Below are 13103 nucleotides of genomic sequence, written 5' to 3'. Positions count from 1 at the left end.
AAAAAAAAAAAAAAAAATACCCAGCAAGCTAAGTACCACTTCAGAATTAAATCATGAAATTAATAATAGATTGTATCTGAACTTTTTACTAGCTTGCTAGTTATTGTTATTTTTGTGTCTTTACCAAGGGGTGCTCAGGACCTGGGTACTGAACATGAGCTATTTTGCTAAGGGCTAATTCTCTTCCACTTGAGCCACAGCTAGACTTCTGGTCTTTTCTAGTGATTAATTAGAAGCAAGAATATCATAGGTTTTCCTACCTGGAACTGGCTTTGAACTGTACTCCTTAGTTCTCAGCTTCTTGAGTAGGATTCCAGGCTTGAGCCACCTGTACTTGGCTATTTTTTTTTTTTTTCTTATATTGGAAAAAAAAAAAAAAGGGTTGGGGCCGGGAGTTTGGCCTAGTGGTTAAAGTGCTTGCCTAGCATGCATGAAGACCTGGGTTCGATTCCTTGGTACCACATACATAGAAAAAAGCCGGAAGTGGTGCTGAGGCTCAAGTGGTAGAGCTCTAGCCTTGAGAAAATCCAAGGACAGTGTTCAGGCCCTGAGCCCAAGCCCAGGACTGGCAAAAAAAAAAAAAAAAAAAAGGGTTAAAGAACAAGAAAAGACTGAACTCAGGGCCTGAGCATTGTCCTTAGACTTTCTCCAGCATAGAGCTCTGCCACTTGAGCCATACCCCTATTTTCTGCTTTTTCTACTTATGTGGTAACTGAGGAATCAAACCTGGGTCTTCGTGCATGCTAGGCAAGCACTACCGCTAGGCCAAACTCCCGGCCTGGAGACTGAATTCATTCAATGGCTCAGTGATCTCATAGACTTGAATTTCTAGCTAGATTTTGGACACAGGTGTTTCATAGCTTTGGAGGCAGAGAATGATAGGATTGAGATTCAAAGCCAGCTTGGACAGAAAAATTCATGATACTCCCATCTTAATGGAGGAAAGCTAGATGCAGTGGCAAGTGCTTGTTATTCTAACTACTGGAAGCATACAAATTATTATATTTATTTCTTTTTGGCAGTGTTGGGGATTGAGCACAAGACCTCATGAATGCTAGGCAGACTTTCTTGTCACTGAGCTAAATCCTCAGTGTACTGTGTGGAAATGAGACTAGTTGTTAGCTTAAACGTTGCAAATTTGAACTAAAGTTGGTATTAAGGGTTTTTTTTTTTCTCCTTCTAGCTGAAGAGCTCAAGGTTACTGCCCTACCCCTTGAGCCACAGCACCACTTCAGGTTTTCTGATGGTTAATTGGAGATAACAATAGATGCTGGAGGGGATGTGGCCAGGAGGGATCAGCCTCAGATCTCAGCCTCCGGAGTAGCTAGGAGTAGCTAGGAGTACGGGTGTGAGCCATTGTGCTTGTCTTTTTTTTTTTTTTTTTTAATTAAAGAAAATGAAGTATTGATTGGTGAAAACGATTGCTTTTTTGCATTGGTTATTTTCAAAATATTTTACATTATGCTTGAGCCAGTGTGAACTGTTGTTCCTATTTGTGCCCCCCAAATTACTGGGGATGATCAGTGCAATCCAGTATGTTCAGACATTTTGCTTCATCTGTAGTGGGAAGAATAAGTTGTCCACCACCATGCCCAGCCGTTGATTGGCATTCCATCTCTCTAACCTGTAATGCACTGGCCTCAGAACAGTAATCCCCTAAGCCAAGGCATTTGCAAATTTTCCCTTTAGTAATGCTTTTTGCTGTATCACTCTAGACTTTGCTATAGTTCTCTTCCCCCCTCCTTTTTTTTTTGCCAGTCCTGGGCTTGATCTCAGGGCCTGAGCACTGTCCTTGGACTTTCTCAAGGCTAGAGCTCTACCATTCTGGCCTTTTCTATATATGTGGTACTGAGGAATCCATTCCAGGTCTTCGTGCATGCTAGGCAAATACTCTACTCCTAGGCTAAATTCCCGGCCCCATGAACTTTTTTCAATTAAAAAATTTCTTTATCTACTTGTTGGTTCAGACCAAACTATATAATTTCTATCTATCTGTATAGTTGCCAAATAATTCTCACTCATTTTTGGTTTTATTGCATTATGGTTAGAAAAGTTACTTGATAATATTTCAGTTAAAATGTATTTTGAAGGCTATCATATGATGTATTTTGGAGAACATTACATGTGTTGATAAGAAGAATTTGTATTCTGCCACTACTGGATGGAGTGTTATGTAGATGTCTCCTAGGTCTGTTTGGTCTAGAGTGCCTGATTTGACTCTGTCAGCTGTTGTTGAGTTTCTGTCTGAATGTCCTGGTCATTATTGAAAGTGAGTTATTGACTATTAATCTGTTGGAGCCTCTCTCTTCCTTCAAGTCTGTTATTTTATTATTGTATGCTATTTACATTTAGCATTGCTATTTCCGTTTGTTGAATTGACCTTATTAATTTTGTTGCTTATGGTTACCACTTCAGCCACAGTACCACTTTTGGCTTTTTCTGTATATGTAGTGCCAAGCAGTCGAACCTGTGGTTTTGTTTTTGTGCATGCTAGGCAAGCACTCTACCATTAGGCTAAACTCCCAGCCCCCAAATAAATAAATAAATAAATAAATTATATATATATATATTTGTAGGTCATGGGGCTTCAGCTTGGCCTGGGTGCCATCCCTGAGCTCTTCAGCTCAAGGCTACCGTCCTACCTTTGAGCCAAACCCCACTTCTCATTTTCTAGAGGTTAATTGGAGTCTCAGGTCCTTTTGTGCCCAGGCTGGCTTTGAACAACCTAGATTCTCAGATCTCAGCCTCTAAGTAACTAGGATTACGGGCATGGGCCACTGAAGCCGGGCTTCCCAGCCCCAGTTTTGTGGCTTATGATTTAAAGTTTGTGTTATCTGACGTAAATGTGGCTACTGCTTTATTATTATTTTTTTTAAATTTGAATTCTCTTTGTATTGCTTATTTTATGCCATCCCTTTACTTTTAGTCCTTAGAGGTGAAGTAAAGAGCTTATAGCTGGGTTTTATATTAAATATTTGTTTCTCTGTGTTCATTAGTCAGTGTAGTCCATTGTCATTTAACATAATAATCAACAGGTAAGTTCTGACTATAGCCATTTTATAACTAATTTTCTAGTATATTCTGTTTCCTGTTTTTATTACCTAATAGTTTTTCTTTGTATTTAATTGATTTACTCTGTTAATATATTTCTATTATTTTTTTCCCCAGTCCCAGGGCTTGAACTCAGGGCTTGACCACTGTCACTGAGCCTCTTTGTGCTCAAGGCTAGCGCTCTACTACTTGAGCCATAGCGTCAATTCTGGTCTTTTCTGTGTATGTGGTCCTGAGGAATCAAACCCGTTGCTTCATGCATACTAGGCAAGCACTCTACCACTAAGCTACGCTCCTGCATCTTGATTCTTAACTCAATTTTCAGTTTGTCTATTGTAGAGTTTTGTAGCTACTATAAAATTTATCCCCCCCCCAAAAAATCTTTTCATTATAGGAGACTACTTTGAAATGATTCCAAGTTATCAACTTAATCATAAAGAGAAGAAAAAGCAACAAAGAGTAAATTAAAACACACACATAGTTGACTTCCTGTTGGTCCACTCCCCACATTTTGAATTTTTTTTGAGACATATTCTTACTTTGTAGCTCAGTTTGTCTTATAACTCCCATATTTTATACAACTTCAGGCCTTTTTATTACATCTTAATATTGCCAACTTTTAATGTATTAATGTCACTTTTTTTTCTGTGTACCAGGCATCTTTTTTTTTTAAATTGTACTGCAACAGGGTTACAGTAAGATAATGAGTGCATTTCTTTTTGAGCAGTGTTACCCCTTGATTATTTTCTTCTATTTCCCCTCTAATCCCTTGGTTCCATTAATTGTTTTTGATCATTTTGAGTGTTAGTCTTTATATGAAATTACAAGTAAAAGTAAACTTTTGATGAATTTTATAAAATTACATTATTTGAAAATAGAACATGAGAAGATGGTTTGATAAGGTTAGTTCTGAAAGCCAAGAAAGCAGAGAAATCTCCCTTCTACATTGTTAATATATTGTTAATAAATATATTGATAAATCTAACACAAAAAAGGTGATTTTTCTTCAGTGTGCAGAAAACATTTTCTTACCTGCATAGTAGAGATAGATTTCTAAAGAAATGAGCATATGTTTTATCTTCCAAACCCTATAGTATTTCAGAAAGAATCATTGGGTTTAATTTCTAAGCAAATTCACAAGGTGTTTTTGACAAACTTTATGACTAATAATAATTAGTCTTTCAAGACTACAATTGCAGTTATCATGTCATGTATAGTGTTTGTTTGGCACTATGGTAGGTATTAGGATGTTTGTAAATATTAGATACAATGGTTGGCCTGAGCTTATTTTTGAGCAGAGGTGACAAATACTAAGTGAATATACATGCTGATAATTAGTAGTGATACATGCTATGGAGAAAAATACAGGATTCTATGAGAGTATAGTGTTTTGAAATGCTTTATTTGGTCTTGCAAGTTGAAATTGGTAATGAATAATTTTTCAAAGATACATAAGAACAAATCAATATGTGATATGTCTAATACTCAAAAGCAAACAGTAAATACTAACTTCAGCAAAGTTGTACATGTCCATGTATTTTTTTATTCCAAACGTTGCATGGCCAAAGCTTTAATTTTACTATTGCAGAAAAATGGCATTCTATTACATTTGAAAAATTGAAGGTACATTGGATCCTGCAAATTTATTGGATTCTTCTAATTTGTAGCAGTACAGTTCTCAGGTTCTGTAGTTAAGAAATAAATGAACATAAATCCACTAAATAAATATTTTTAATACAACAATATGGAATTAGAGTAACTCTCCTTTTTCCTGCTCACAATTTGATTTGCTGAAGCTGCCTCCCGAAAATCATGGGTATCGACACTCTGTTCAGAACTTGCTCCGGACTCTCATTTGGCAGAATCAGGTCAGGTGGCAGTATCAGGTAAAGGGAAATAAGAAACATGTTCCCCCTCCCCGTTTTTTTTTCCTTGAAAACATTCATTGAGGAAAAACAGAAGGTTATCAAGGTGAAGGGGAGGTACATAAGAAGATGCTGGGACTATTTATGCACAGAATTAATAGATTTTTGTAGTGTTTGTTAGTTTTTAGAATCAAGTTAACATTTGAACAAAAAGTTAGAAAGGGGGGATTTTAAAAGCATAAGGACAAAACAGAATGGAGATAAACACATGATTGATGACCATACATGTGAACTAAATTAAAATGAATGCCACTAATTTAGATATAAATAAAAGGGTAGCTTGCATAGTTTCTGAATTGGGAGAATATGTGATCGGAATCCCTCTTGATTCTTAAGGAATCTGACAGAGGAAAATATATTAAGGAAAAACACCAATTTTAGACAGATTTTTATAGATTTGTGAATATATTGCCAAATTTCACACTAATTTTTAAAAATCTAAAAATAAAACATGAATTATTAAGAGCATGCAGGAATATTTGACATATAAGCATAGTTGCATAAATACTGTCTTCCAAGGTGTTTTTTCTTAATACCTTTTAATTTTACATATAGATGTTTTTGATTTTAACAGATTTTTGTTAAATTGATGTTGATTTCAAAAAGTATTATGGAAATGGAGCTCAAGTGGTAGAGTGCCGGTCTTGAGCAAAAAAGCTAAGGGACAGCACCTAGGCATTGAGTTCAAGCCCCAGTACTGGCACAAAAATTTTTTAAAAAAGGAATGAAAAACCTGAAAAGTAAACAAAAATCCCATGATCTGCTAGATGGGTAGACAACTTTGCATATAAAGTAGGTGACTGATAAATACCATACATACGTAGTATTCAAGATTTACATGTTACATGGAATGAACTGATTCCTTTTCTCTCTTCTTGTTTTTTAGAAATATTAAGAGTTTATCAGATATCCAGATAGTGCAGGTTGCTTGTGGTTACTATCATTCCCTTGCACTGTCTAAAGGTAAGCATTGTTCATTGTTTTCCTTTTCATTAATCTGTCATTCTCTTTGTTTTTTCTTTACTTTCTTTTTTTCCCCCCTTTGATATTTTGAACATCAAGTTTCTGAGCCTTTTAAGCTTTTCTTGTTGCTGCTTGTTCCATTTTATTTCTATATAAATTTTAGAATTATCTTACTAGTTTCATGCACATAGAAACTAATAAAATTTTGGTTGAGTTTTTTATGTGGGTTATGGGGCTTGAACTCTGGGCCTGGGCACTGCCCCTGAGCTCTTCAGCTCAAGACTACCACCCTACCCTTGAGCCAAGCCCTCTTTTGTTTTCTTGAGGTTAATTGGAGATAGGAGTCTCACGGAATTTAGTGCCCAGGCTGGCTTTGAATCTTGATCCTCAGATCTCAGACTCCTGAGTAGCTAGGATTACAGGTGTGAGCCACCTCTCCTGGCAAGTCTTGCAGTTCTTGAAACCGATATTGCACCACTTTATTTTCTCCTTTAAAATTTTCTCAGTATTATATGTGAAACAATTTTATACTTTTAAGTATTCAATTTTTTTCATGTATGTGTGTGGGTGAATGGTATTATTTAAGATTGTTATCCATGAGGCCAGTGGTTTGGCCTAGTGGTAGAGTGATTGCCTAGCATGCATGAAGACCCCCAAGTTCGATTCCTTGGTATCATAAACATAGAAAAGCTGGAAGTGGTGCTCTGGCTAATGGTATAGTGCTAGCCGTGGGGAAAGCCAAAGATCAGTGCTCAGTCCTTGAGTTCCAGACCCAGGATTGGGGTATAGGCGGGAAAGTTATACATAACAATTATAGCTGGGAAAAATTAATTGTTCCACCAAACTCATTTTAATGTCCCAGATAAACATGGTAAGACAACCAGAAAATAAAATCAAAGAAGGCTTTGTTTATATGTATATATTAGTTTTGTTTGTATTTCTCTTTCTCTGGTTTAACTTATTCATACCTGAAGGTTGGAACATGGATTAATAAAGCATATGCCATACATGTGGGTGTCTGTTTTTTGTGGGATTGTTTGTGGGACTTGACTCTGGGCCTGGCTGGGCATGGTCCCTGAGCTCTTCAGCTCAAGGCTGCTGCCCTACCCTGAGAGCCACAGCACCATTCCTGGTTTTCTGGCGATTAGTTGGAGACAAGAGTCTCCTATTTTTTAGTTCAGTGCCTTTGGTTTAGTGCAGGAGCTGGCTTTGAGCCTTGGGCTGGCTTTGAACCTCGATCCTCAGATCTCAGCCTCCTGAGTAGCTAGGATTACAGGCGTGAGCCACCACGCCCATCTCTGGGGGTCTGTTTTTGTTACCATTTCATTTAATGAATTCTGATGCTAGGTACCCCTTGGTGGCTCACATCTATATTCCCAGCCACTTAGGAGGCTGAGATCTGAAGATTGCAATTCAAAGCCCTCCTGGGGAGGGATATTCATGAAACTTTTTTTTTTTTTTTTTTTTTTTTTTGGTCATGAGTCTTGAACTCTGTCTGGGTGCTGTCCTGAGCTCTTCAGTTCAAGGCTGCCATCCTACCCCTTGAGCCACATCCCTACCGCCCCCAGCCTATGGGGCTTTTTTCTCCTCCTTGCATTACTGGGAGTTTGACTGGCTCCACATATTGAATCAAACTCCATGTGTACTAGAGTTTGAACTCTATGCCTTGTGTTTGATGGGCATAATGGCATTTGCCTCTAATCACAGGGCTGATGCAAGAAGAATTCAAAATAAGGTCAAACTGGAATATGCAGTAAATCTGTTTCAAAAAACAATAAAAATGATTAAAAAAAAGACTAGTATTCTTTGTTTCTGGCTCAAACTCCTTAAGTCTAAAATTTAAGGTCTTTTGTAATAGTTATGTTTTCATTTCAGTCTCAACTGAAACATGAATATATCTTACAATACCGACATTAAACTGTAGGCCAACACTAAAACAGAAGACTGTCTTGACTGTGCCCTTGTTACTACTAGTACTTCTCAACATTATTCTAATTCTTGGTAATTTATACTCTTCTCTGAAGATCTATATCAACTAGCAAATCTTCCCATGTTATTAATTCTATTAATTAGAACTAATTATGTCTCTTTCTATATCTTAAAGGACAGCAATTGTACAGTAGCCAAAGTAGTATGCATTTTTCTGCCTCAACCTGATTGGACTATCTGCTTCTTAGACCATCTAGTTCCTAAAATTATTGTAATTCATGTCTTATTAAGTTTCGGCCTAATACTTTATTCATTGTATATCTTACTAGATATTTACTACATTAGATGCTGCTGCTATTAGAGCCACTAGAACTGTCATATATTTTTTTTATAATTGGGAACTCAAGACTGCATTTACATGGCAAAAAGAAGATGGGGAGAGAGGATATTTTATTTTACGTGGTACATCACAGCCTTGGGAGTGTATTCCTCTCTGGTTTTCTGTCTCATTTTTCAAAGATCATGAAATAACTATTTATTCACGACAAGAATTGCAATCTATTGGGTCCGGGAGTTTGGCCTAGTGGTTAAAGTGCTTGCCTAGCATGCATGAAGACCCGTGTTCGATTCCTTGGTACCACATACATAGAAAAAAGCCGGAAGTGGTGCTGAGGCTCAAGTGGTAGAGCTCTAGCCTTGAGAAAGTCCAAGGACATTGCTCAGGCCCTGAGCTCAAGCCCAGGACTGGCAAAAAAAAAAAAAAAAAAAAAGAATTGCAATCTATCAACAAGTCACATTTTCTGTAGAAATAATCAATGAAGAAACAGCAAGCTGCCCTGTAACTCTCACTTCCAAAATACAATTTCTAGACTTGGGCAGCCAGTACAAGGCAATGTCTAATTCTTGCTTTCTCCCCAAGAAAATGAAAAATAAATCACTGCCCTCTAAAGATCCCAGGCACTATGTCCAACACAAGTAGGAAACACAGGTGGCCAAGTATGAGCTCATGTGTGACAGCCATGTGCTGTGCTGGAGGACGGAGCTTATGCTTTGGCATCAGTCCTTAATACACAACCCACTGTCCAGCTTCTTTTTTTTCTTTGTCAGTTATGGGGTTTGTACTCTAGGCCTGGATGCTGTCCCTGAGCTCTCCAGCTCAAGGCTACCACCCTACCCCTTGAGTCATAGCGACATTTCCGGTTTTCTGGTGGTCGGAGATAAGAGTCTCATGGACTTTAGTGACCTAGGCAGAACTGTCATATTTTATGTATCTATTTTTTAGTTATAGTCCTTGGGCTTGAACTCAGGGACTGGGAGCTGTTTCTGAGTTTTTGAGCCACAGCTCTACTTTGGCTTTTTGATGTTTAGTGGAAGCTAAGAGTGTCACAGGCTTATTTTCCCTGGGTGGTTTTGAAGCACAATCTTTAAATCTTAGCCTCCTGAGTAGCTAGGATTTTAGAGGCTGTGAGCCATTGGCAACAGAGTGTATACTGGACCATGAACTCTGGGTTTAAATTTTATCCTTTAGTCTTTTTGCTTTAGGCTGGCACTGTATCACTTAAGCTACACCTCCACTTCTAGCTTTTTTGCTGTGTAATTGGAGATAAAACTCAGACTGCCTGAGCCTGCTGTTTTCAAACCTTGATCATTAGATCTCAGATAGGGTTACAGGTATGAGCCACTGACCCTTAGCTGGAAGTTGTTCTTTTAATAAAAATAAAAAGGTGTCTATAAGGTTGTAAAATAGCCTGGGGAAGGCAAAAATGACAGACTACAGGAAACTTACATGGAAAAGGTAAAATAGTGAAGAATGGACCAGTCATACATTTTTTTTGTTTCCAGTTTCCTTTTCTCTCCCTCTCCCTCTCCCTCTCCCTCTCCCTGTCCCCCTCCCCCCCCCCTCTCTGTCTCTCTCTCTCTCTCTTTTTAAATGCCCATCCTGGATCTTGAACTTGGGGCCTGGGTGCTGTCCCTGAGCTTTTGTGCTCATGGCTAGCTACCACTTGAGCTTTCTGGCTTTTTGATGGTTAATAAGACTCACAGACTTTCCTGCCTGTGCTAGCTTTGAACTGCTATCCTCCGACCCCAGCCTCCTGAGTAGCTAGGATTACAGACATGAGCCACTGGCACCTGGCTATACTTTTTTTTTTTTAATTAAAGAAAATCATACATAACTTGGTAATAGAGAGTAGATTTGAGTGTGTAAGAGTGGACAAATTATTCATGGAATATGACTTATTTAAACAAGTATGAATTATTAAGCATATGAGTTGTACTGCTCAATTATTTTGTTAATAAAATTCAGGAGATACAGGCATTGGTATAAGGTAGATGCTAGGGTGTGACAGTCATGAATTGTTCGAGGTTTTTTTTTTGGTAAGACCATGCTATGTTAAGAATTTGGAAATATTGGAACCAATGTAAGCTAAATGTTCAGTTACATGGCTTGTTACTGTTTAAGAGAAATCCGATCTAATGGTAAAATTTTCAAAATGAGCTGGGAGAATGGCCTAGTGGTAGTGCTTGCCTCGCATGCACACGGTTCTCGTTTCAATTCCTTAGTATCTTATACACAGAAAAAGCCAGAAGTCGGGGGAGGGTGGGAGGGAAATGGGGATGATGTCATCATGAGAAAGGGTATTGGTGTTTGTGAAGTTATGCACCTTCTATCTGGTTAATATAATGTAACCCCCTTCTATTAATCACAAAAAATTATTTAAAAAAAAAGCCAGAGTGGTGCTGTGGCTCAAGTGGTAGATCACTATCCTTGAGAAAGCCCAAGGACAGTGCTCAGGCCCTGAGTTCAAGCCCCAGAACTGGCCAAGGGGGGGAAAATATGTTTAGTATATTGTTGATAATACACTTTCTTGGGAAGAACTATAGAATAAAACTAGAACTTGAAAATATTGTTGAATGAAAGGAAATATGATTACCCTTAACCCTTTATTAGTTAATGAATCACTTATTGTGCAATTAGTCAAGCTTCAAGTATATTAATACAGGTTTTCTAGGTAGGAGTACATTTCCATATAAATAAAAATTGCTATAAAGAAGAATTATATTGCCATCTAATGAAGGGAGGAATGTTCGGAAATACATGGTCTTCAAATGAAAATTTTTTGGTGTGAGAAAAATAATTTGATTCTTTTGTCTTACAGCAAGTGAAGTTTTCTGTTGGGGACAGAATAAATATGGCCAGTTGGGTTTAGGCATTGACTGTAAAAAACAAACTTCACCACAGCTGCTTAAATCTTTGCTTGGAATCCCGTTCATGCAAGTTGCAGCAGGAGGCGCCCATAGTTTTGTACTCACTCTTTCTGGAGCTATCTTTGGATGGGGACGCAACAAATTTGGTCAGCTAGGTCTTAATGATGAAAATGGTAGGTTCTCATTTTAATTCATATATGCTTCTTAAAAAGAATCATTTGAGGAAGTGATGGCTATGGCTCAGTGGTAGTTTGCTAGCCTTGAGCTGAAGAGCTCAGGGAGAGTGTCCAGGCCCAGATTTCAAGCCCCATAGCTGACCAAAAAAAGGAAATTTAAGAGATAATCATTTTAGATGAGTGAACGATTCTTAATGTGTTAGAGGGAAAATACCCAGTATCCTTAGAAATACAAGTGGGCAAAGATGTTAATTTAAAACTTTGATTTGGTAAAATTTGAGAGGATGGTGGGAAACAAAAAAAACAGCAACAAAACTGATTTTAACATACACACAATTTTATCTGGTTAAACTCTTTTCAATGAGTGCCCATTAAAAGACAGTGGAGACCAGAAGCATAGTCTAATGGTAGAATGTCACCTAGCATGCACAAAACCCTGGGTTCAATTCCTCCGTTCCACATATCCAGCAAAAGCCGGATGTGGTGCTGTGGCTTAAGGGGTAGGTTGGTAGTCTTGAGCTGAAGAGTTCAGGGACAGTGCTCTAGGCCCTGAGTTCAAGCCCCAGGACTGGCCAGAAAAAAAAAGAAAAGACAATAATATTACTTTGTTAGTAGCCAGCATTATTTCCTTGCCCATCATTGGAGGGGGGTGGGGGCACTGAAATTAATTTGGGAAGGAGCTGGGAATGTAGCTCCATGGTAGAGTATTTTTGCCTGGCATGCATAAGGCCTGGGTTTGAGTCCCAGCAGTGTTTCCCCTGGAAAATATGTGGGAAAAAATACATGAAGTGTTAAATGAGTACTTTAAGAAAATAGTTATATGATATTAATATATGTGTGGATTTTGTGTGTATGTTTATTTGGGAGGGTCGTGTGGGTATGGGTATCAGTGTTTCAGTTCTTGACACAGCTGAGCCACAGCTGCACTTCTGGCTTTTTATTGGTTAATTGGAGATAAGAGTCTCATGGACTTTCCTGCCTGGGCTGGTGTCAAATCATGATCTTCAGATTTCAGTCTCTCGAATAGCCAGACTTAGAGTCTTGAGCCACCTGCACTCTACTTAAATAAAATTTTAGTTGAGCTTTTTTGGCATTGATAATAGAATGTTTAAACATTTAGAATTTTAAGAAATTAAAACTATTTAAAGCCAGTTGGGATCTTGGGTTTGAGTTTTTAAATAGGTGTTAGTATTGTGATTGCCAGTATTTGACATAGAAATATTAATTTCATAAAGCTTAACAATGTAATGACTGATGGACGAAGTGAGTTGTTGATTTATTAAAAACTGCTAATGATAAAGTTATATAGAATTGAAGTTTTGTGTAAAAATGCTATTATGCTGTGTTTCCTGTTATAAAATAGAGGAACATTGGATTTTTAGGCTTTTGAGTAGTATTATAAACTAATCTAAATTTAAAGAATGATACATAGGGAGGAAATTAGAAGCAGTTGTACTTAAAATTGTTTGCATATATGACTTTAAAATGTAGCTCTTTAGCTCCCTACTTTATTACGGTAGCATACATAGATAGACTTGGAACCTACTAACTTAGTTGGCTTATACTGCGAAGTCATTGACTCGTAAAGATATTTAGCCATCACAGTCTACTGAGCTTAGGAGCTGTACAAGAAATATATTTCAGAAGAGTTTTAACTTTAAAAATATTAACTTCTTTTATTGGAATTTTCAGATAGGTATGTTCCTAATTTACTAAAGTCATTAAGATCTCAGAAAATAGTTTATATTTGTTGTGGAGAAGATCACACTGCTGCATTAACCAAGGTATTGTACTTCCAAAAGTTTGTTTTTATTGCTTAACAGTAGTTTTTTTTTTCATATTTGCTGAGTAT

At 37.5% G+C, this 13103-nt stretch overlaps 1 protein-coding gene across 9 annotated transcripts in view; it reads left to right on the top strand.

Moving 5' to 3' along the window:
• Herc4 (HECT and RLD domain containing E3 ubiquitin protein ligase 4) overlaps positions 1-13103 on the top strand; it is a 94287-nt gene that overhangs the window by 26551 nt on the left and 54633 nt on the right. For 5 of the 9 annotated variants that reach the window (XM_090346421.1, XM_090346423.1, XM_090346426.1 and 2 more), the window contains 4 exons: positions 4848-4937; positions 5863-5939; positions 11027-11248; positions 12944-13035. In XM_090346421.1, coding sequence (XP_090202547.1) covers positions 4848-4937; positions 5863-5939; positions 11027-11248; positions 12944-13035 — 481 coding nt within the window. The remainder of the gene's footprint in view (positions 1-4847; positions 4938-5862; positions 5940-11026; positions 11249-12943; positions 13036-13103) is intronic. The other 4 variants (XM_090346425.1, XM_090346424.1, XM_090346428.1 and 1 more) reach the window with 2 other exon arrangements.

This window comes from Megascapheus bottae, chromosome 15 (assembly GCF_031878675.1).
Source record: "Megascapheus bottae isolate mThoBot1 chromosome 15, mThoBot2.hap1, whole genome shotgun sequence".
NCBI lineage: Eukaryota > Metazoa > Chordata > Mammalia > Rodentia > Geomyidae > Megascapheus > Megascapheus bottae.
This window is presented reverse-complemented; position numbering and strand designations above follow the sequence as displayed.